The 23,900-nt window shown below is 45.3% G+C and overlaps 3 protein-coding genes across 3 annotated transcripts; 1 reads left to right on the top strand and 2 right to left on the bottom strand.

Annotated features, from left to right (window-relative positions):
- Positions 1–6,149: 6,149 nt before the first annotated feature.
- LOC115396516 (B-cell receptor CD22) lies at positions 6,150–13,308 on the top strand. Its single transcript, XM_030102412.1, has 17 exons — positions 6,150–6,211; positions 6,860–6,958; positions 7,051–7,162; positions 7,250–7,395; positions 7,490–7,610; positions 7,685–7,821; positions 9,017–9,139; positions 9,345–9,491; positions 9,827–9,932; positions 10,143–10,306; positions 10,411–10,560; positions 10,720–10,851; positions 11,950–12,031; positions 12,132–12,180; positions 12,283–12,369; positions 12,648–12,775; positions 13,206–13,308. The coding sequence occupies exons 1-17, from the start codon at positions 6,163–6,165 to the stop codon at positions 13,306–13,308; spliced, it is 1,935 nt and encodes a 644-aa protein (XP_029958272.1). The 5' UTR covers positions 6,150–6,162.
- Positions 13,309–15,606: 2,298 nt separating this feature from the next.
- Positions 15,607–19,818, bottom strand: LOC115396515 (probable RNA-binding protein 46). Its single transcript, XM_030102411.1, has 10 exons — positions 19,800–19,818; positions 18,757–19,008; positions 18,485–18,665; positions 18,245–18,401; positions 18,027–18,159; positions 17,871–17,962; positions 17,417–17,759; positions 17,038–17,225; positions 16,640–16,742; positions 15,607–15,659 (listed from the first exon to the last, which is right to left on the bottom strand). The coding sequence occupies exons 1-10, from the start codon at positions 19,816–19,818 to the stop codon at positions 15,607–15,609; spliced, it is 1,521 nt and encodes a 506-aa protein (XP_029958271.1).
- Positions 19,819–20,509: 691 nt separating this feature from the next.
- LOC115396566 (lecithin retinol acyltransferase-like) lies at positions 20,510–23,298 on the bottom strand. Its single transcript, XM_030102489.1, has 5 exons — positions 23,094–23,298; positions 22,654–22,759; positions 22,246–22,320; positions 21,559–21,711; positions 20,510–20,665 (listed from the first exon to the last, which is right to left on the bottom strand). The coding sequence occupies exons 1-5, from the start codon at positions 23,291–23,293 to the stop codon at positions 20,510–20,512; spliced, it is 690 nt and encodes a 229-aa protein (XP_029958349.1). The 5' UTR covers positions 23,294–23,298.
- Positions 23,299–23,900: the final 602 nt, after the last annotated feature.

Here is a 23,900-nt window from a genome sequence, read left to right as displayed (position 1 = left end):
ACTAAGACCAAGCTGAAGACCTGCAATAGCAACACCAAAGCTGTCTGACGCTCCGGTGGTGAGACCAGGAAGAGAACCAGACCGGGTCCAGGTGTTTGTTAATCTGTGCCTGCCGTCCACCTTTGGGATCGGATTGTCTTTGGTGATCCGTGATGAAGATTTGTGGGAGATCCAGGAACCAGAGCAGAAGGAGGAAGAGGTGGATCAGGACTGTGTGACAAGACAAGAGTTATTCTGGAACGTGTAGGGCAAGAGAGAAATGGGCCAAACTGGGTCCAACAGGCACGAGACCACGAGATTAGCTCAGGGTCATTTGGAGAACTGTATTTTTGTGGATGCTCCTCTTCGGACCAATGGAGTTAAACAAGTCACTTCATTTCTTAGACCTCCTCTCACAGTCTAATACCACCACTGCTGACAGTTATATTTCTTTAACTTGAGCAGACATGAAGATAAAAAGCTATTTATTCTTACTCCACTCACCAAATACTGTTCATTTGACTCATCCAGCACCCGAGCCTGAAGTCAGCTCAGCTGGAAGGCGCTCAAAAAGAGGATGTAATTTTGTCTGCTGCCGCTAGACGGGGTGAGATCTGGTGGGGGGGGAGCCATCCGCCTGCCCATAATAACCACCAGACATGACTCATTCAGCGTGGAATACCACAGCAGCCACAGACAGGTCTCTGGCAGGCGAGGAGCAGAAACCCGAGCCCGCTGCAGAGTTTGTGAATGGGACAGGAATGAGCAAAACCAGGCCAAATTTAATGGAGCTCCAATACGTTTTTAAAGACTTTTAAGAAAGTGTTGGGTTTATTTGTTCAAGCCAAGTAAATATTGTGTTGATAATGGGAATCCATTAAACTAAGAAGAGCTGTTGTTGTTGTTTTGTTTAGTTTTCTTTCTTTTATTTTGTTCAATTCCCCACGCTTCAGTGATTCACTTGGCAGAAATCCTGCTCATCAAGTCATCGTGTAAAGACAGCGCAGAAACAACATATCACCTTGTCAGATGTGATTGTAGCTCTGATCATCGGCGTTCCTGCCCAGACTTCCCCCCGTGGAGAGCGCCACTCAATGTGAAGACTAACACATGTTGGACACTCCGATCATTATTTGCTTATGTGGAGCTCGTCCAACGCTGGAGGGCCTGGAGAGCCAAGAGTCTAATCTGTGGGCATAAGGAATAACCCAGAAATAACATATTGTACGACTTAAAGTATGGCAGGGGAGCAAACTGCGAGCGCTCACATTACATGAAAACAGCAGGCAGGAAGTGTTTTGCAACAGCGGAAAATCTTCAGGTCCAGTCTGACCACCAGACGGTCGCACTTCATCTGGCCTGCAGGCTGCGGTCAGCGGATGGATCCCTTCCCTACCGTGAGGGCAGGATACGCTGTCATGCATCCGTCTACGTCTCCCTCTCACACTTTTTTTCCGCCTCCATGACAAATGTAACACTTATCTACGCTGGAACCTTTTCCTCCCGACTTCCACTGCCTCTCCTGCTCCATCTGCACTCTGCCCGCCTTAGCAACCTTACCTCATTATATGTTTTTGCCCCCCCCCCCCCCCCCCCCCCCCCCGCCTCTCTCCTACCTTTCCCTTCAAACTTTCTCATTCCGCCCACTCTCACCCTCTTTCTCTCTCTGTTTGTGGTCAGTCACACTTAATCTAGCGCCATCCATCTGTTTCTCTTCATTCGTTTACTCTGCTCTGTTTTCGATTAAGATTACATCAGGCTTTGACCTATTAGTGTGCCGTGATCCTTTTGAAGTCATTCTGTGGTTACAGGTTAAGCTCAAAGCCCACCAATCTTCTTACTCAACATAATGCAGAACGTATATGGAGGAGGCGGTAAAAGAAAAAAAAAATTGGTAAAGGTTCTTAAAAGTTTTCAGTTGGAGACCAAAATGACTTTTTTTTTTTTTTTTTTTTTTACTGGTATCCAGGATCATTAAATCATACAAGAGTTCTTGTCCTGTGGAGACCCATGAGAGGGAGGGTCTGCGACCCATTCTGGGTCCCAGCCCATAATCCAACGTAGCAATCTGTGAACTGGAATATATTGTTCATTTCGCCTCATATCCTGAAGATTTTGACTTCAGTCTGAAGCTTTCTCTCCCATACAGCCCCTGGTCCTTATTATAAGCCTGCTGTTGAAAGCTGAGCTCCGATAACTGACTCAACATAACGCAGACCCCTTGAAACAAATAATATGTTAGGATCCAAATGAGAAACATGTTGACTGTTACTATAAAATGCTCTAATAAACTGAGGAGCGACGGTAAGCGAGTCTGCACATGCTGAAATCCCGCACGACAAACAGCAAATACAATCAGAGAGCACTGAGCCCTCGTGCTGTCTTCTTCGATCATCTTCAGTCGGCTAATGAGTTAAATGTCGGCGCGTATTTCCAGATGTTGATCAAGATTATCTGTGAAGCCCTGACTTGCCCTCCGCCTGGATGTCCGTCTGCACAGACCGACCTAAACGTTAAACTGTACATCATCATCAGCGGTGGGTCAGGGCTGGGGTAAGTAGCCCATTGGCCACGTCGTGACGCTAAACTGACATCTATTGGCCACGATGTGGCAGGGTAGGATGTTAAAGTCATTTAGACTCATCAGGCTAAGTGGACACAGTTGACTGAGAGGTCTCGAACTTCCCCACGTCTGGCTGTGGGTAGCTCTCCGTGCCAACAGTTCTCAATTAGAGCGGCGGATGAGAGGACATCTGGGCTGCTGAGTGCGCGTCTGTTTGACTTATGGATATTAATGTACGCCAACGGGCCCGGTTCCACTTCGCCCAGTGAACCATACGTGCGCGTCGCTCCGCCACGGCGGTCAGAGTTTGCACCAATATCGCGGCGGCGTTGGTGGAAAGTGAAGACACGGTCGCGGTGACCACACGATCAGTCAGACCACTGAGCGCTGCACATAAACACCCCTCACTAATCAATGTTCTGCATGAACAATGGCTCAAGTAACAGAGCAAAGTGACTCATGCAGACAATTCGCAGAGGCTAATCGGATTCCTCTGAGCTCTGGAGGGGTTTGCATGTTCTCCATGTGCCTGTCAGGTTTAGTCCAAACTCTTCACGTGCTTGTTGGTACTATAAATGGTAATGGACTTCGAGGTCTGTTTTAGATTCTGGGAAGTGTCTTCTGTTTTCTTTGACATGTGCAAATCTAATTTTGTTGAAATCTTACCTGTTTATCTCCAGAGCTCCAAAAGAGTTGGAAACCGTTTCACCGAATCTCTGAATCTCTCCAATGCATTGTGTTAAGTCTCACAATACTTTTATTAGAATCTGAAGTAAATTTCATCCGACAGCCGACCCGGAGGGGTATATGTAGTGGTGAAACATGTTTGTGTGAAATAAATCAAACCAAATGTCAGTGAAAACAGACTGATGGTGATTGTGCCATTGCTTTGTCAGTAAGACTTTGCACACACCAAACACCAGAAACACTTGAAGACACCAATAAATACATACAAACGCTGATCCTGTGCTGTTCTCTGCATCGGATTGCTTCTGTCTATGTCTCTCTTCCTTTTTTAAACAGATTAAAAACACCAACAGAAAGTCACAATGGTGTGATCATAGAATCGATACAGTAATTTCAACAAAAGTATCAAACTGATTTCATTTTGCAAAACAAAGGTTCATTTCAAAAGACCAGGGAAATGAACCTTTGTTTTGGATTATAACTTGGAAGACCAATGAACCTTTTTGGACTGATTTCATTTTGGGTTTATTTTCTTCAACGCCTCCATGAGAACAGATAGAGCGAGGCAGAAGTTATTCTAACCCAAACCAAGCTCTTTTTCTAAAGCTGACCGGACTCGGCCTGCTTCATGTGTTTGTTTTGGTTGCCATGACAGTGAAGGTCTGCCAAGCCTTCGGCTGGTACTTTCCCCTCTGTGGCCGCAAACAATCAGATATCATGTTGGGAGTCGCCGAGAACAGATCCGTCACACGAAGAAGCGTGGGTCCATCAGGAGAGGTTCATCAATACATCATTCAAATGAAGCTGCACCCAAGCCTGTGTTTAGAGTTCATGTTACAGATAATTTTTTAAGATTCAAACAGCGTTTAGTTTAGTTTAGTTTAGTTTATTAAGATCCCCATTAGCCACTGAAATCTCAGTAGCTATTCTTCCTGGGGTCTTTCCAAATTCATTACATAAATTTTATTATAATATAGGCACACACACACGCACACACACACACACACACACACACACACTGAATATGAAAGCCCAATGTCAATCCTGATCCCATTATTTTCAACTCTATGGATACAGCGTTGACATGTTTAGTGTCCTCAACGTACTTTTTCTAATCATAGTGTTTCAAATGTCATATAGGAAATTTCTCCCCTCAGTGGAATATTTAATTTAATTCTCCAAAGAGAGACAGCTCAGGGATTCTACTGTGGGTATCCATAATGTCCCATGTTGATTAACAAACCACGGATTTATTTTACTTGATTATTTTTTTGATACATTAAAAAATGTTTTCCAAGACTACAACCTGCACAGATGATGACTTTGACATGTGACGGTACTGAATGGGAGTCCCACAGACACCAGACCTTCACATTTCACAGCCAGCAGCTCAGATTGCACCAAAGCCCAAAACTATTCACATCAGAAGCAACATATTTTATTTATTTATTTCCTTACCGTTTTGTGGTCATTTCCAGCCCACACGCTGTTCTCTGACCAGAATTGATGGTGTTTTCCTCTGTAGTGTTAAAAAGGCGTCATGCGCCATGTTTTGATCTACTGCCTCCAGTGGCCATCTGGTTGTGTTGGGGGATTTTGGGGATTTAAATAAAGTTTCCTGACGTTCTGCATGTGTTGAGCTTTTCGAATGATATATTACACTGGAATTCGGACTTCATCCGTCAGGGAAACATTTTTGCGCGTAAACACAGGAGCACGGCCGCCTTCTGTGATCAATTACGCACGGAGACGCACGCCAACGCAATTAGATATTTTTTCTGTGATATATTTAACAATTTGGATTCTGAAAATGCACATTTTACTTCATTATGTTTTTCTACAACATATTGCGCTTTGTTTTTTTTTCATACTGCAAAGATGATTTTGACTGTTTTTGTACTGTTTTATACTGGGTTATACTTTGTTTTTTCACTAACAAACAAAAACTGAGAAATTATTTCCATTGAAAAAATATACAGCACAACTAAAATCATAGGTTTGCATGATAACAGCAGTTCTCAAACTGGCATCTCTGGACTTGGACTTAGACTTGGACTCGTGACTAAAGACTTGAGACTTGACCAGGTCTCACCCCACAATTGAGACTTGACTTGGACTTGGCCAAAAAAGGCTTGTGAACATCTCTGGCAGACTCAGAGGAGACTTTCTGCTGTTGCGGTTGGGGTTAGAAGAAGACAAAAGGAGAGGTCAGATACTGAGGACGACAAGCAGACATCAGTCCACTTGCTGCAGAAATGATGGCGGCAGGCGGCTCAGACCATGAAGTTCCAGTTCCAAACAAGTCCAAACAAAATCTGCACAAACCCAAGGAAAGGAAACGCTAAATGGCACAATAACAATAAACTAGAATCAAATCCAACCCCTGGATTACAAATGGAAATTCTCTTATATTTTACTTTTGATTGAATGCTGCACGCTGTTGCCTACTAATAGTTTATTTACTAGAGGTTAATGACATTTGACCTTGCCTGAGTTGCCTCATTCAGCTAAAAGAGGCCATCGTGATCACAAGGAGGTCACATTTTGATTTCGACGCTAAAAAAGGAAATTCCAGTCATCAGAGCAGTGACCTTAGAAACACTTTCAATGGGAAGAAAAGTGAAAATAGAAAGAGACGGCTGAACTTCCTTTAACAGCGAGCACATGTACTTCCTCCCCCTCCTCATCATCATCATCCTCATCCTCCTCCCCTTCCTCCTCCTCCCATCTCACATCAACACACTCTGCATCCTCCGTTGCTACAAAAGCCACAGCTGGAGGCGCACACCACACGACGGCCAGGTGAATGCAGACACTCTGCGAGGTGAGAGGTTTGTGTTTAATCAGCTTGGATGGATTTTAAATCCAGATTTAAAAGCGGCTCTGAGCGTTTCTCCTCCTCCGGTGACGTTACAGAGCTGGTGTCAGCGGAGATGTCGGCAGGTGTGTTAATCCTGGGTATCATCCTCACAGCTTCACCAGGTAAGAAAACACACGCTCAACTTTTAAATGCTGTTTTCAGCCTCTGAAATGAGTTGAATGTATGGGAAGTTTTGTATTCTCTGTGATAGATTTTATATTTCATATTTTACTCCTAATTTCTAAGCGTTTCCCATATGGGAAAATTATTGTTAAAATAAAGAAAAGCCATCAAGCAAACAAAATAATTCCAGGGATCCTTTATGCTCAAAAGGTCCTGCAGCCAGGTGCCCTTGCCTTTACGCTCGGGTTTATTTATAAGTATTGATTGCCTTTTGTGCAAGGTAGTCAGCCAGGCAGGCAGTTAGCGGCTCGGGAGGACACCACGGCTGCTCATCACGGCACATTAACACAGCGCCGCGCTCGGTGTCGCTGTCTGAAACCGGCGCTGAGCACTGCGGTTTGACACGTTTTCCTCCGAGGAGTCCAGTGGAGGAACCGTTTTACTTGTGGCTTATTGAAATTTACACTTCCTAAAGTTTCCAAGAATGTATCCTCTGCAGCTGGAGGAGCTGTTTTATGTGGCACAACGCATGTAGGCGCTGATTCTTTCTCGACACGGTGTTTGATTGGAAAGCAGATGGGAGAATGAGTTTATAAGCTCGCGGATATGAATTTAATCTCACTTACTGGAGTTTGTGCGTCCCGCAGGAACTCAAAGCAGGTGGAGTGTGTCGTTTTCACGCAGGGAGATCTGCGTGTGGGCAGGGACCACGGTCACTCTGCCCTGCCGGTATGACTACCCGTCAGGTACGACAGCAGATCCATTCAGATCGGTTCAACTCAAATACAGCTCAGTCACTTCAAGACACAGTGTTATGTTTTTGTGTTTGTCCTTGCAGGTCACAGCGTGAAGCGAGTCATGTGGTTTCGTGTGTCGGCTGAGGGTCGCCGGGAGTTCGCCCACCACACCGATCCCAGCCACGTCAGCCTGTCCTACCGCGGACGCACACGGTGCGAGCGAGTACGCCTCATCCACGTGATGAAGGTGAAATGAGGGTGCTTTGAAAGTCTCAGGAATTTTGAATCGACTAACCGCAGGTACATCGGGGGCAGCTACTCCAGCTGCTCGGTGCAGGTTCGGGGGGTGAAGCTGAGCGACGCTGGTCAGTACCACTTCAGGTTTGAGACGGACCAGCCGCTGGGACGGTGGACGTCTCCTGACACCATCAGTCTGGCTGTTACAGGTAGGCCAACACATACTGAAGAAGCGGTTGTAGGGAAGTGTGTGAACTCGTCTGTGTGTGTGTGTGTGTGTGTGTGTGTGTGTGTGTGTTTCAGACCTGCAGGTGCAGGTGCATCCAGCCAGGCCGGCCAACATGTTTGGGTTTGGAGAGACAGTGTTTGTCGGCTGCCAGGCCAGAGGGTGTGCCGCTCCGGGGAGAAGCCTTGCACTCTACAGGTGTGTCAGCAAAGACAAGGAACAGGTATTTTAACCCTTTAAATGACTCGTGCTCTTGTTTTCTGCTCATACAGGAACGGCTTGAACCTGGGGTCCTATGAGAAGTGGATGATTATCAACCGCTTTGATCAGCAACACGTCGGAGAATACACCTGCCGGCCGATCCCACCACAGAACGTCCAGTCGCCGTCCCTCTCTCTGGCTCTGGGGCGTGAGTAACGTCAGCGAAGACCACCAGAACCAGGAGACTTTAGATCAGGGGTGTCAAACAGTTTCGTTCTGGGGAAACAAACAGACCAGTAAAACAACAACCTTTAAATTTAAACCTTCGTGTTTTTCTTTGTTGTGGTGTAAATTTTCACAAAACCAATCAGTTTCTACAGAAAATGACTAAAACCTCAACATGAAGCCCATTTTAATGAAACCTTCTGGTACAAAATAGAGTGTGCTGCCTGTTTTTACAAACTCACTCTGACAGCATGGCTTTGAGGCTAAAGCTGTTTTTTTTATCTTTTATTTTTCATGGCAGCATCACTGATATCTCAACGCAGGTCTCAGTCTGCTACACTTCGATAGAGTTACTTTGTTTAAAAAAACAAATAAATAAAAACTGGTGGGACTGGTGTAGACCCACAGACCTTATGTTTGGCACCTCTGTCCTTTTGTGTTTGTAGGACTCATCTGTTGGATTCTAAGTAAAACACACATTATTCTCAGGATTGTAGCTTGTGTGCTTCACAGCAATTTCTTATATAAACTAAGTAATTAAGCCTCAAAAGTTTTAAAGGTGCTGTAGGCAGGATTTTGCTAGTCAATGCTAATTTTTCTGTGTTTTCTTTGGATTAAATATTAGAGTATCCATTGATAATCCTTTAGGAGTGTAGCATAATTGCTCTACCGCGAGGGCGCAGCATTTCTGTCTGTCTCTGTTCTGAGCTGAAAAGGAATCTCGACAGCTCCAGGTATCTTTGACCAATCAGAAGAGCCCCTGAGGCTCTGACCGTGATTGGTCGAGGGGCGTTCATCGCACGGTTTTGTGAGAGGGGCTTAACTTGCGTAAGGGCGTGATGTCAGAGAAAACAGGACAGGATTGGCTGTGCTGGGTTTCAAATCGCCATCTTAGATGGGTCAAATCGCCATCTTGCTTCGGTAACCCTAAGCAAGATGGCGGAGATGCCGAATCCTGCCTACAGCACCTTTAAAACCAAAACTTCTTCAGCTGTGATTTTAGTTTTTCTTCCTGTAGATCAACGTATTTGTTTGTATATTGCTTGTCGTCTCGATGTCTGCAGTCTGACATTGTGTCCAGCCTCCCTGACCCTCTGACCATAGATGATGGACAGATCATTACCGTTCGCTCTTTTCCCTCCCTCTGACCCCCATCCCTGCTGTTTCTCTCCATCCAGACGCCCCTCGCTCCACCCTCATCGCGGCCTTCCCTTCGGTGGCGGTGTCGGAGGGTGGCTCCGTCACTCTGACCTGCAGCAGTGACGCCGCTCCGCCTGTGGAGAGCTTCGCGTGGTTCAAAGGTGAAGGACAACACTGAACCAACACAAGCCAGGAGCGTTTCTCCACCCAAAGCTCAGAGGGACGTGCACCTTAACAGTTACTCATAAAGCTCACTCCATCCTGCAGAGTCATGCTTGGCTTTTGTTGTCACTGAATGTAAATATTTCCCATCATGCTGTTGTCTTGGCGACGTTGCGTGTTCGCTGAGCTCTGGCTGCTTCCCAGACATGGAGAGCGGCAGCATCCCGGACAGCTTCCGGCCTCAGCTCCATCTGCCTCGCCTCCGACACACGGACGGGGGAGAGTACTTCTGCGTGGCGCGGAACTCGCTGGGGACCGACCGCTCCAGACCGCTTCTCCTCAACGTCACATGTGAGTCCGCCGCGCGTTTGGCAAGTATCGCAGACACAGCGAGTGACCTCCACGTCAGGAACTGCTCAAAATCAAACGCCTGAGTGTGTGTGTCTGCCTCCAGCGGGCCGGCCGGCGTCAGGAGGTAGCATGAAAATTCATGCTGAGATTCTTTCATTTTGCAAAAAATATCAACATTTTCATGAAACTCTGTTGAACAAACTACTTTCCTCTTTGTTACTTGAAAAATTCGACACCCTTATAAGCAGTTTGCTGATAAGAAGATAATTTCAGCACAGCTTTTAGTTCCAAACACACACCCTAAGTTTTCCTGCTGCCTCGCTTTTCCTCCTCAGATGCTCCGAAGAACACCCGGGTGCTGGTGCGTCCTCCTGGAGACGTCAGGGAAGGCTCCTATGTGAACCTGAGCTGCGTCAGCCAGGCACAGCCTGCGCCCAGCAGGTAGGAACCTCGGCAGGAACACCTGAAGCCAGGCCTGTGGCCACACGGAGGAAGATTCATTACTGTTGTCATCATCGTCACTTCCATGATCTTCGCATACGTCATCCTATTTTTTCAAACCATTCAGCTCAAAGGGATTTTTTACACGTTTTCATAAAAGATCATCGTCATCATCATCTTCATCCTCGTCATCGTCATCGTCTCCTGCAGGTTCTCCTGGTATCGTATCCTGGGTGAGCAGGTGATAGCAAAGGGTGCGTTTCAGAACCTGACCTTCCTGTCCGTGCGCGCTCACCATGCGGGCCAGTACTACTGCACGGCGTCCAACCCGTTAGGATACCAGAGCTCTCCTGTGGCCACGCTCACGGTGCTCTGTGAGTCCTGCTGTAGCGTGATCTGTGTGTGTGTGTGTGTGTGTGTGTTACGTCCCGCTCGCCGATCACACTCACAGCGAAGCTTCCCTCTTCCCTCTCTCCAGACCCTCCGAAGAACACCTCGGTCCTGGCGCGTCCCTCCAGCGTGCTGGAGGCCGGCCAGCCTCTGACGCTGACCTGCAGCAGCCAGGCCTACCCGGCCGTGGACAACTTCACGTGGCACCGCTTAGCGCTGGACGGGGGCTCTGTGCAATGTTAGCATCGTACAAAAATGTGGTTCCACTCAAGCTTGACATTACAAAGTCGCCCGTGCTTAAGTGTGTCTGTGGTGAAGGCTGCCTGTCGGTGAGGCCGGCTGCTCCCGCTCCGGAGCAGCCGTCAGCTGTGATTGTCTCCTGTGCTCCGTCCTGCAGCGTGGGGCTCCAGGTCGGGGCCGGTCTTCACCTTCTCGGAGGTCGGGCCCGGCGAGAGCGGCCAGTACTACTGCGAGGCCAGGAACCGGATCGGAGCGCACAGCTCGCCCGTCCTCACCGTCCGGGTGCGAGGTACGGCCGCCCCGGAGACTCGCGGACCAGCTCTTTGACCTCATGAAGCCATCTGAGGCTGCACAGTTCAGATCGTTGTGAGGGTCGTGAGCATTTCAAGTCCAAACTGAGAGCTTTCACCACAGGAACGTTTTGGTTATTTCTTCTACTAATCTCCTGAAATGTTGTGTTTGTTTTTGATATGATACCATAATTACAGAGCAATTTCAGTTGAAAATAGGCTCAAATGTGGTTAAAAATGTAATTTTTCTTCTTATGGCCAATCAAACCAATAATGTGATCATTTTATGAAAGTTGACTCGCGGGGCTCAAGCAGCTGAACTAATGATACCCCTTCTCTCATATTCAATAATCAGAGAATCTATCTTAGGGTTGACGGCATGAACAATAGAAAACTGCACTGATTATGACGTCTAAAGTATTTTCTGAAGGACTTTATTTAAGCCAGAGATTCCTGCTCTGCTCCATCATCAGGGTTCGTACCATCGCTGCACATCCTCAGGATGGATTTTCACTGTTTTTCTTATTTCTTCACTTTCCACACATTCACACCACAGGATCTTATTCCTGTTATTCCTCTGAGTCACAATATTGTGAATTGAGATTTTATAAGACGCACTGAAAGAGCAGTATTTATCTGATTAGCGCGCGAGTGATGTCTGCTGAGGTTAAATAATAAGTGATGAAGCCGGGCCTGTCACGATGGCGGCGCTCCGGGCTCTGGCGTCCGTTGTGTCCTGCCTCATGATTTGTGACTGTTTTTCTATGAGTCACTGTGAGTCATGTGAAGCCCTCTCGCTCCGGCCGGGCAGGAGGAGGAGGAGGAGGAGGAGGAGGAGGAGGAGGAGGTGACGAGGTGCTGTGGAAAACTGCTATTTGAGTCTAGACAGCTGAAGAAGTGAGGAGTTGGGTTTGGAAATCACAACTGGAAACACAAGACTTGAAAGTCTAGACGGCCGCTGCAGATCACGCTCTGCTTCTATTTTTATGCGAGATGATCTATTTTAGCTCCAACACTTCTGCTTTTCATTCATCCTCACCGTTCTCGCTTCCACTCTCGCTGATAACCCTCGCTGCCCTGACCCCTGACCCCTGCAGGTCGTCTGAAGGTCATCGCCTTGGCTTCAGCAGTGGGCGTTTCAGCCGGACTCATCACTCTCACAGTGGCCATCATGATCAGGTGAAGGAAAATCACACACACCGATGTTAATCTGGCTTCAGTTTTTTTGAGAGGTTGTTTATTTTGTCACTTTCTCACCCTGAGCTGTTTGTTCCCTCAGTAAAAACATGCACAGAGTGGACCTGGAGTCCGCAGAAGTAGCAAACAAGGTACTGTAGTTCGTCTGTGATGGGTTTTTTTTTTTTTTTTTTATCTTTGATCTTGAAACTCAGCCTGAGCGGATGATTTATAGAGTGTGTGTGACTCCCCAGCGTCCATCGCTGACAGCCGACACCCTCTTCTACGAGTCGGCCCCGCAGCCGTTCCCAGCGAGGAAGGGCAAGATGTCCGACATCCCGGTGAGAGGCTAGTCTGAGGTGATGTGAAGGTGAAGATGAGGGATGTCAGACGTAGGGCCCGAGGGCCAGACCTGGCCCGTCTAAACCCAGCCAAATGGTGATATTAACTGCAATGTATTCATTTGACCACCAGGGGCGACCTTTAGTCCAGGTCAGGATTACTGCACGAATATAGAAATGGGTCAACATTAAAGATCAGTTCAAGAATTTAACAAGTTGTTCTGATGATAATACATTTGTATTTGTGTGTGTGTGCGTGTGTGTGTGTGTGTGTCCAGGAGGAGCCGGAGGACTCCAGTGAAGGCTCCCATCCCTCCATCGTCCCTCTGATGGACGCTCCTCCGCTCACACCCGCTGAGAGTCGCAGCTCTAAATACATCACCGTCCACTACTCCAAGCTGTCCAGGTACACTTCCTGTTACCTCCCAGGCTTTGTTTAGCCTTTTTCTTTTTTTGTCTTTTGTTTCAATTTATTCTCTCCTGTCACCTCTCAGGGGAGCCAAACTCCTCTTGAGTCAGACGAGTCAAACAGTGCCGTGATAACTTCTTTTATTTTTATTTAACGGTTTTCTTTGTTGTGGTGCAGAGTATACCTGATGGAGATATCTATATTTGAGACAAACCAAATAATTACTAAAGAAAATGATGACAATCTCATACAAAATACACTGAATTGTCAAAAAAAAAAAAAAAAAAACTTCTCCAATATCTGTTGCATTCTGTAGGTTTGTTGTGATAACCCCTATTTTAAGAAGAATGTAAACACATTTTATTGGCTTTTTGAGCAAACAGAGGAGCAGATTGACTCCTGAGTGGTTCCTGTGGTTTACTTCCAGCACGGATCAGGTGCAGATACACAACCTGCCACCAGGTGGGGATAAGAAACCAAAGGACTCCTCCAGAGTTGTTTACACTTTACTGCCCCAGCATCAGCACTGACTGACTGAGAGGAACCAGAATATCAGGTACAACTGTAGAGTTCAGTCACCAAAGTGTTTATGCTACAGTCACATGATGCTGAACATTAAATGCTGCATTAACAATCATTTCTTCAAAAACGTTGAGGTAGAAGATACGATGTGAGATTTGGTGTGGAAGTTAGATGAAAGTATGTGACAATACAATTTTGTCCTTCATGTTTTGTTTTGTTTGTTTTGTTTCTTCCCAGAAAGAAGAAAACATCAGCCGTTGTGTGATCCGCTCCCTTTACTTCCACCTTCCTGTAGGACAGGAAGCTCAGACTGTGATGATGAGCAGAGTCCTGCGGTGGATCATGAAGTCCCTGATGTGGACCCACCTGTAGATCCAGACCCTGGACTGTGCTGCATGACTTTCTCTTTTCTTTCTCTGCATCAAATCATTTCCTGATGTCTGATTTAGAGACAGCTCAATACCGAAGAGGAAAACATGAACACTGCTTCCACGGTGCAGGTTACATGATTTAAAAAATGTGGAAAAATTAAGAACTGTTTGAATATTTCCATGCAGAAACAGCCTGCTGGCTCACTGCGACTGTTACTTCATTTATTCGGTTGATAGTGCCTGCTTTTACTGAACACACCCGTCCTCTTATGAAGAGAGAAATTAAATGAATGACTTTCACTGTTTTTGTAGTGAGACTTTATCTGACTAGTATGTAGTGAAAGAAAAATGCACATTATCAAGATGTAATCTACATATTTATAGTTGGATTAATATTTTTGAATTACTTAAATAGAACTGTGGATTGCACCATTTCGGTTGATGCAGCAGCTTAAGAAGAAAAAAGACAATTTAAGCACTGAAGAACCAAACTATAAACCTACAGTCACGACACACTGTGAATGTATTTGCTACAACTCAGTTTATAAAACAGAATTTAAACCGCATTAATGTCAAATTAATTGTTGCAATAAATGTGTCACTATCATGTTCTTTTTGCTAAATTTCCTTTCCTTTTTAAAACGCTGCTAAAGAAGACAGAGTTTACCTTCTTTGTGCAGAATATATGTTTAATATACGGTAAAAGGCCTGTGTGGTGAGTATGGATGGATTGAAAAATAACAAGTATCGCAAATTTAGAACAAATTACGGGAGCATATATAGCAGCCTGCAGCAGTTTCACAGTGCAACGCATGAGGTTTGATCCGCATGTCAGCAGTTAAAAATAGTCGATTTTAAGACAACAAATAAAAACCATCTGTTCAAGGGTGGAGTTTGGAGTCAGACACGGCTCCAGTTTGTGCAGCGTGGTCCAGTGGCTCCCCCCAGTGGACAGAGAGGGAAAGGCCATCACCTCCACAGACGAGCAGAGGTCGAGTCCTGGTGCCGTGTGTGTGTGTGTGTGTGTGTGTGTGTGTGTGTGTGTGTGTGTGTGTGTGTGTGTGTGTGTGTGTGTGTGTCATTGACATGACAGAAGAACACACTGGAATCCATGGAGCTGTCATTTCTGCAGTTACCACAAGATGCCACAGGAGGGCGCTGCAGCTCCGCTTTAACAATGATGCAACGTGAAGAGGAAATTCCTCACGTTTCTGTTTGTGTTCAATTTATAATGAATTACAAAAAAACAACGTTGATTTATATGGAAATGTATTGATTATGATCATATTTTATCTCCATTTTAACTTATTCTTTCATTACATTTGACCAAAAAGCGTCACTTTTATTCATAAATGTGATTTTTTTTTAAAAAAAGCAAAATTAAAATATTAACCACATACTGTATTTGTCTTCTAACTGGGGTAGAGTAAACATCTTTTGAGTATTTTAAAGTGAAACTATATTCAATTAAAAATGTCAAAATGCCACATATTCTAGAATCCTGTACTTCAAATGACGGCTGCTGTATTCTCTGCCTGCAGCTTAAGCGGTGGTGTAGGGTGGATGTCTCCAGGTGATTTCAGCCTGTGTCCTCGATCAATATATTAGATCTATACAGAAACAAGATGAAATTACTCTCAACTATTGTTTATTTTCAAGAAGCAGCCCTGACATATGCTAAATTCTATGACTTTATTTGCTTTATATATTTCAAGTCAAGAATGTCTGTCCTGGATATTTGTGCAACCTGTTATTTTGTTTTTGGGAAGATGAGGTGAGAGCCACATCCTGCAGGAAGCACCTTGACGAGGAAGTTCGCAAAATCTTTATTTCAGACAAGGAACCTTTGAACACGGCAAACAGAAACATGACAGCCACAAACAAACGTCCAGTAATCAGCATGAAGGGATGAACGAGTCGTGAGGAGGACGGAGCTCAGATCATGGACAGCAGGCCTCCTGTGGTGTCCGTCTCAGTGACTCCTCTTCCTGAGGAGGAAACAATAAAAACTGTTTCTGTGGTAGATCTCAACAGTCTGATGCTCCAATGGAACCACACATACTGTATGTGTGGAGAGAACAATACAAATCAAATGAACGCCTCTCCTCGCCTTAAATGCACACTGATAAATTAACAAGGTTAAATAGTTTTTATTTCCTCATTTTTCCAGAGGCAACATGCTGCTCAGCCACGGCCCACGGACAGATGAATTATTCTCATTTCTGTTTCTTTGTGCTTTTGCAGTTCTGTCTCAGAGCTAGAATGCACATAAATCAAAAACTATCTGCCTTGCACCTTGAAAGACCACACACTCATTAGCGGCATGATTGTTGTGTGTATAGATAACTTACTGATTAAATGTGATTTATGCGCAACTCAGAAACAGGAAAGCAAAACAAAATAAACTGTAATACCAAATGACAACAAACCAACAATATATCTGCTTCTTTCACTATAATCTGCAATAAAAGAGCAGATAAACAGCTTGGGGAGCCGGAAAAAAAATGACATGAATCTGCAGGTCCCCAGGCATCCTGAGGCGAAATCTAAAACTTCCAATGTATAGACAGGACAGATAGTGTTTGATTTTTTGATTTATGCCCATCATAACTCTTAATCACAAATATGCTAAAGCACCAGAAACTTGACTCACCTCTGTCTGTGGGCCGACCACTCACAGTTCCGGTGCCCAGCTGAGCTGTGAGTGACGCAAAAAAGTATTTAATCAAGTGCTCTTATGGCTTCCCTGGTATATGTGTTGACCTCACAAGTTAGGAAAGTCAGAAGTGGGACAACACAAGGAGCTACAAACTTCAAGTCATATTTATTTATTGCTGGGATTCGGTTTTTTTACCTTACCTGGTTTTTTTTCTTTTTTTTTTGTAGGAACACTAGAGGGACAGGGAGTCCCTCACAAGGGTTAAATACGAGTGTTAATGTGTGTGTGTGTGTGTGTGTGTGTGCGTACCCAGGCTCCACAGGGTGAACTTTGCGGCCAACTCTTTGGCATTCTCCTGCAGCAGGCACAGCACACTGGGCATGAAGGTTCTCTGAGTGGACGGTATTACCACCTGCACACACACACACACACACACACACACACACACACACACACACACACACACACACACGTGCTTTAAAGCCTGGTGGTTGACAATGTTGTGAATGAAGCAATGAAGTACCTTCCTGGTCTGTTCTTTAGTCCAAAACGAAAACAGCTGTTAACCAACTAGTATGATAAAAATATGCTGTATACAAAAAAAACACACCTTTAGCTTCAGCTGAAAGTGAGGTGACTGTGTGTGTGTGTGTGTGTGTGTGTGTGTGTGTGTGTGTGTGTGTGTGTGTGTGTGTGTGTGTGTATACCTTATATATGAGCAGCAGCTTGCCGTTGGGGCCCTGTGTGGAGAACAGGTAGTATTCTGGCGGGCTCCAGAACATCCTCATGCAGTGGAACTCCAGCAGAGAGACGCCCGACGTGAGCTGACAGGACTTCAGGGCCAGCAGGCTGGTGGGCGAGAGCGGAGTGCCGGGGAGCAGGGGGAACAGGTCCTCTGAGGGGTCACAGAGGGCGGCAATGAGGCGCAGCCTGCAGAGAGACTCCGTCCATCGCAGCTGGAGTCTGTCCCAGCATTTTTGCTTTTCAACTGGTCTCAGGTTAGCTTAGAATGGTTAAACATTCACAATATACGAGCCGGTCAGCGTTGCTCCTGCAGTTGCCCCTCCTCACCTCCAGCGCCGCCGCCTCCTCCTGCGGCGTTATAGAGGGGGTTTCCCTGGTTAGCCTGCAGAGGTTTGGATCTCTTGGAGGAGCCGAGGTCTCCTCCTCCTCCTCCACCCAGGCTGCCCTGCCCATTGGACCTCCTCCTGGCGGCGTTCCCTTCCTTGGCCAGCCGGACCTCCACGGCGGCGCCGTCGATGTGGGCTCCGTTCATGAGCCGGAGCGCCATCATGGCTTCGCCGCGGTGGCGGTAGTGGATGAAGGCGTAGCTGTTGAACTTCTTGACGCGTTCCACGCAGCCCGGACTGAAGCGGGAGAACTCCTGCTGGAGGGTCTCCTCCGAGGTCTGAGGCTGCAGGTTGCACACCTGCAGGAGGCCCAAGAGCAGCGCTGCCAGTCAGTCAGAGGCAGGAGAGGATCCACCAATCCGAGGCTGCGACACTAAGAGCCACGCCGGGTTTGAGCTGGGCTGACTCACATAGAGGACCTTGATGTGTTGTACGGCCTCCTGATTCTTGTCCGTCTCCGACTCCGCCCACTTGACCCGGATGTGGTGTCCAAACGGCTGTACTGAGGAGGAATGAGCAGTAATGAGGAGGAGTAATAGAGAGTAGTGAGGAGTAGAGAGGAGTACCTGTGATCAGCTTCCTCCTCGCCAGGGCTGCAGCTTTGTGGGATTCATATTCGATGAAAGCAAATCCACGATTTCTGATTCCTTCATCTGAAGAGTTCAGAGGGACAATCACATCCACTACACCGTCTGTGACCTGGTACAACATGAAAACAACACAATCACAACTCTGTGTGTGTGTGAGAGTGTGTGTGTGTGTGTACGCGCGCGCATGTGTTTACTGTCTTCATCTCCTCCAGGATGTGGTCCTTCGTCTCGTCTCTGGGGATGGGGCTGATGAAGAGACGGCAGTTGTCCACACTGGGACACACACCGATAAACTTTCCCGGACGAACCTCTGAGTTATCCAACAGCTGGATTGCTCTGTGAGCCTCGTCTCTGACACACACACACACACGATAAGTGATGCAATCACAGCTGTCTTTAAGCCAGGACAGCCAGTCAGAGACAGAGAGAGTCACCTGCTGCTGAACTTGACAAAGCCGTAGCCTCGGTTCTCTCCACTGAACTCCAGCATCAGTCTGAACTCATAGATTTGTCCAGCGCGCTCAAACAGAGGGACCAGCTCGTCTTCATACATGTCTCTGGGAATCTTCCCCACAAATACCTCACAGCCATGAGGGGGCGGTGGGCCGTCCCACCCTGAGACACACACAGATAGACACACACAGGTTTTATATTTTTACCAGCTCCTATTTTTCTGCGGTCTTTCCAGATGACCGGCGAGTCTCACCTGGCGGGGGACCATACGTCCTCTGTCCGTTCACCTGTAGCATCTCGTAGCCCGTCCTCTCCATCAAAGCCAGAAGCGCTAAATGTTTAGCAGCGGACTCCAGGAAGGCGGGGTTTCTGTCCCCCAACCAGTCCACGTTCTCACCAGGTGTCACATCTGCCCCCGTGTCCACTTTCTCACCAGGGCCCGTATCTTCACCTGGGTCCGTGTCCAGGTTCTCACTGGGTTCTGCGTCCGCCGCCGTGCTGCCATCTGTCAGAGAGGGAAACCCCAGAGGTTACCTGTGCAGCCAGGTGACTCAGTCAATCCTGGATAATCATTTGGGGTAAGTATCGAATCAGAACAGATACTATATGTCATGAAACATTACATTTTAAATCCTCTTTGCTTATGTGAACATGTTATTAACTATTAATGCAACAATGAATCAGATTATTAACATTAATGATTATTATACAAATGATAAATCAAAATTCTAATATATGATAAGGATTTCATGAATTATTGGTAGGCTCAGTATTATAACTGAACTTGACATAGAAAGAAAACACTGAAAAGCTGGAGGAGGGAATATCCTCTTCTGTCGTTTTTCATGAAAATAGGAGGAAAAGAATATAAATTAATATTGATACATTATTGATACCTAATTTACATGATTCAAGACCCATATATGAAAACATTAATGTAATTCTTGATGTGGAGAGGTTTTATTTATTTTTTGGAATTTGGTTCGTTTAACATCATCGAAAAGAAGCTAACATGCTAATCTTCCCCTATGAGCACGGTGACACTCTCTTTAGCTTCATCCCGGACATTTATCAGCATTGACCAACGTGAAGTTGTCCAAACGGTTTCATTCCAATTGTTTTCTTTAAATTGAAGCTAAAAAAATAAACAAAAAGGAGCTGATGAACGTAACGCTTCCATTCCAGAGGCTAACACCAAATTACCGGCAACACAGGTGTACCAATTAAATCCGTTACCCAGACAATTAAGTCCCACCCGTTTGCGTACTTGCCCAGAAAAGTCCAGAACACTCCTACCTTCTCTGTCCAGAGACATTTATTCACTAATTACAAGATGTTGTCCTCCAAAAGATAAGAAAAAAAGCTGCAGTCCTGCAATTCTGAGTTTTATTTCCCGATGTTTCTGTAAAGAGGAAGCTTTTGGCGGGTCTGACAGCTTTGTCCAATCACAGCGAGCCGATTCTGAGTGACGTGTGATGGGGACTGTTTAAGCCAATCAAAACGCTGAGTCCTGGCTTGGAAGGCGGGATGTAACCTAACATTTAAAAAAATCATTCAGTAAAAAAAAAAATCACAACGTGATTACAGAAAAGACTGATAGGGATGGAATATCTAAGACTTAATCACAGAAACTACAGCAACTGAAAATGAAAAAACAAAGGCAAGAGAGTAAATATCTGAAATTTATTCATAGGAACAGATCAGTTACAATGGAATGAAGATTTAGTAATACATTACTATTGATCATTAATAATAAATTATGAAGCATTAAATAAATGCTAAATACAAGCAATAAAGAAAAAAAACCAACGTAAGAAATGCAAATAAAATAATTTACATGTCAGCAAATGATTGTAACACATAATGAAAGATCAAATGAAGTGACAAAATGCTGCAATAAAATGAGATCTGAGAATTAAAATGATAAAAGTTTTTCTAGAATGACATGAGGAGTAATCTGATTACTCTCGCAGAGTAATCCAGATCAGAGTTGCTTCTTGCTGCCCTCACGATGCCATCCAGATGAGGAAAGGTGGCAGGGCGGCCAGCAGCACCATGGACCAACTTACAGCTGCACCAGACAACAGCAGGCAGGGAGACAACACCACCATCACCATGGCAACGCCTGAACTCAGAAGCAGCTTCCTCACTGTTTTACAGAACTGGAGAGGAGGAGAAGGAGGAAGATTAGCACAACAACATCTCATCTTCAATCACATTTTATCAGACAGATTTAATTTTTTTCATGTTAATGATGACACCGTAGTTAAAACTACACTTATTGATGGAGTTCCACAGGGATCTGTCTTAGAACCTACACTTTTCACATTATGCATAATTCCTGTAAAGGGAATTTCATCAGTAAATACTCCATTAACTTCAACAGTCACAGAGAGCTGATGGACAAAGCCTATGACATATCTATGAAACCAGTTGATACCGATCAAATTGTCAAAGTAGAAGCTTGTCTTAAAGACAGAAAAGTCTGGATGAACTGTATTATTGTTGTTGTTGTTGTTGTTGTTGTTGTCGTTGTTGTTGTTGTTTCTGAGCTCAGATAAAAAAAAAACAAGTAATGATATTTGGTCCAAAACATCTGAGACGAATTATAAAATCATAAACTACCTGCTACAAGATTACTGTAATTGTTCCCTTCATTGTGATTTCTGTGCAATTACATTCTATTGATATTTGTTTGTGTTCATTTGTGTCCTCCTGTGGTCCTTTGTGACTTTTCAGGATTATTTTAAATCCCATTAAGGACTTTTACCTTTGTGTATTTTGCAGACGTTTGAATCTTTGGACTTGTGTTGTATCCATTTCATTCAAAGATTATTTATACTTTTTTGTGTTTGTTTGTGGTAATCTGAGTTGTAACTGTTTGTCTTAATCCATCCTGCTATTGCAATGTTTATCCAATATTAATACTTTAATGTCTCAATGGTGGTTATGTAAGAGTGTTTAATGAATCTGAGGGAACAACAGAGTTCTGTGTGTGTGTGTGTGTGTGTGTGTGTGTGTGTGTGTGTGTGTGTGTGTGTGTGTGTGCTGTCACCTGGAAGGACTGGAAGCTGACTGCAGTCCCGTACCGACAGAACATGACAAAGTGCTCACAGTTCCACCACAGCAGGCTGTAGGCGATGTCGCCCTGCAGACGCTCCGCACGCTGTGCCACCGCGTCGCCCTGCAGCGCCGCACAGCTGCACACCTGCACACAGCACAACCACTCTGTTACCACGGCGACACAGAGCTCCTCCAGTAAACAGGAGTTTACTCCAACAGCAACCACTGACAGGCATCGTTGGTTTAATGCTAGACTGTCTCCAACAGGGACAAAAGACTAGAAATGAGCCCAGTCAGGCTTCTCATACTAACACAGTTACTTATTACTTGAAAGTAATCAGTTACTCACTTCCAAAAGGAAAATGCCAACGCTCATGCCAAGTTACCTCATCAGTAATCCTCCAGATTAACATTTACTGAGAGAGGAAAGCACTTTATACCTCTGATTGCAAAGCCACCCAGATTTATACCCAGAGACTTTTCTATTTTCTTTCCAGGTTTTCTTCTTAGTCTGAGTTTCCTCATTTCCTTTTCTTTATGTTCCTTTTTTCCCTCCTGACATTATTTCTTCCCTCCCTTATCTTTTTTCCATGTAATCTAATGACTTCAATGTGATTCTCCTGGATTCATTTCACGGATTCTACAGCGTCCCAGCTTTCGTGGAACTCTCTGGACTCACTTTGTCTGTGGAGTTCACCAGGATTTTAGCTCCGAACGCAAAGTCGTCCACATGGTCCACCCTCACACTGCCACACTGATGGCAAGGGACAGAGAGACAAATAAACACACGCAAAACCGATAGACCGACGAAATGGAAACCAACAACAACACTGAAAAAACAACACAGACAAAACACCAAATAAACCGAAAACAAAAACAAGAAAGAGCAAACAACAGAACAATATCAGCAGATAAATACCAGAAAAACAAAATAACAGGACAAGGCCAGCGTGAATCTAGGACGTAATAGACCTGATAAGCCACCATAAAATTAAAGTAATCAAACAAACTGAAGCAAAAAACACAAAATTGTTACAATATCAACAACAACTCTCTAAAAACGGCCGCTTTTTTGACAGTACGATACCTTCGCTATGACTCCCAGCAGGAGTCTGAAGTTCGTCACCATCTGCTTGATTCTGTAGCGATCAGACGACAGCAGAGGGAGGATGTCCGGGATGAAGTGAGCCACCCTGAGGGGGTGAAGGAGAGGAATGGAGAGAAAACCAGAGGAAGACAAGGACAGAAAACAAGGGAAGTATGGGGAAAAAGAAAGAAAAGACATCAGGAGAGGAAACATAGCCATGAGAATAAAGGCAAATCTATGACACGGCATCAAACCGAAACCCCAAACAGACCCTCTATATCACCATGAACCCCCAAACAGATGCTTTGCATTGCCTGACTTTCTCCTCCTGAAAACATTAACCACAGATCAAAGTGACTATTGTCACTGATCAGCTCTGATAAGTTTCCGGTACTTTGCTTTTCAGTTTGCATGGATGACAAAGTAGAGCTGGAACTCACCTGCCTCCTCCCAGGTAGATACCAAAGTGTGTGAAGAGGGTCCGGGGAACTTCCAGGAGGTCTCCTCTCCTGAAGATCAGGTCGTACCTGCTCTCCGTCACCTCCTCCTTCATCACCTCCTTCCTCTCCCCCTCGTCCTCCTCATCTTGGAGGCTGAGGGAGGAAATGAAGGTCAGAGCGAGAAGCTGCAGAGGAAACATGGTGTGAGGAGACGCAGGAGGAAAAGGAGGGACGGCTGGTTTTATTCTGAGGAGGAGGAGGAGCCAAGAAAGGGCATTAGAGAGAGCGAGAGAGAGAGACCTCTAACCAGCCCTCACTGTTTCAATGTCACATTTACAGCTTTGAGAAAGTCTTCGGTTTTAGCCACAGTGGTGACACATCGGCTCAACCCCCAATCCCAATTCTGCTTTTCTCTACTGGAGGCCGCCACACTGGCCCATGTCTGCTTGACTGGAGAAGAAAACTGTGATACTGTGCACACATGCTGATACCCAAAATGTTTTTTCTATTTCCAGCAAGATGGAGGCCTGGCAGACCGCTCCTGAACTGAGTCAAAAGAGGTCCATGGTGAGGACAATCCTGCCTGCCTCCAAAGAAAAAAAAAGAAAAACCTGATCTTTGGGCCATCCATTAATGTCGATAATAATAACTGATCACTATTAACTTATTTAAATTTCTAATTTGTTATTATGAACACACTTCAAAATCTTACTACATGGAAAAAGTCAGCCACTGTCCCTTCAGGCCACACAGAGAATAAATACATAAAACCTCAAAGAGAGGCACAGCTGCAGCAGTGCTATTTAA

Source organism: Salarias fasciatus, chromosome 11 (genome assembly GCF_902148845.1).
Source record: "Salarias fasciatus chromosome 11, fSalaFa1.1, whole genome shotgun sequence".
Lineage (NCBI taxonomy): Eukaryota > Metazoa > Chordata > Actinopteri > Blenniiformes > Blenniidae > Salarias > Salarias fasciatus.
This window is presented reverse-complemented; position numbering and strand designations above follow the sequence as displayed.

What these genes read in the sequence shown, in the direction of transcription:
- LOC115396516 (XM_030102412.1), top strand. Translation starts at nt 6,163, where the DNA reads ATGTCGGCAGGTGTGTTAATCCTGGGTATCATCCTCACAGCTTCACCA. An exon ending in CATCAGTCTGGCTGTTACAG is followed by an intron (nt 7,396 to 7,489) that starts GTAGGCCAACAC and finishes TGTGTGTTTCAG; the next exon opens with ACCTGCAGGTGCAGGTGCAT. An exon ending in AGAAGCCTTGCACTCTACAG is followed by an intron (nt 7,611 to 7,684) that starts GTGTGTCAGCAA and finishes CTGCTCATACAG; the next exon opens with GAACGGCTTGAACCTGGGGT.
- LOC115396515 (XM_030102411.1), bottom strand. An exon ending in AACACATCAAGGTCCTCTAT is followed by an intron (nt 17,760 to 17,870) that starts GTGAGTCAGCCC and finishes GGCCTCCTGCAG; the next exon opens with GTGTGCAACCTGCAGCCTCA. An exon ending in GTTCACCCTGTGGAGCCTGG is followed by an intron (nt 15,660 to 16,639) that starts GTACGCACACAC and finishes TTTCCTCCTCAG; the next exon opens with GAAGAGGAGTCACTGAGACG.
- LOC115396566 (XM_030102489.1), bottom strand. Translation starts at nt 23,293, where the DNA reads ATGTTTCCTCTGCAGCTTCTCGCTCTGACCTTCATTTCCTCCCTCAGC. An exon ending in TGCTGGGAGTCATAGCGAAG is followed by an intron (nt 22,321 to 22,653) that starts GTATCGTACTGT and finishes CCTTGCCATCAG; the next exon opens with TGTGGCAGTGTGAGGGTGGA. An exon ending in TCAGCTTCCAGTCCTTCCAG is followed by an intron (nt 20,666 to 21,558) that starts GTGACAGCACAC and finishes CCTCCTCTCCAG; the next exon opens with TTCTGTAAAACAGTGAGGAA.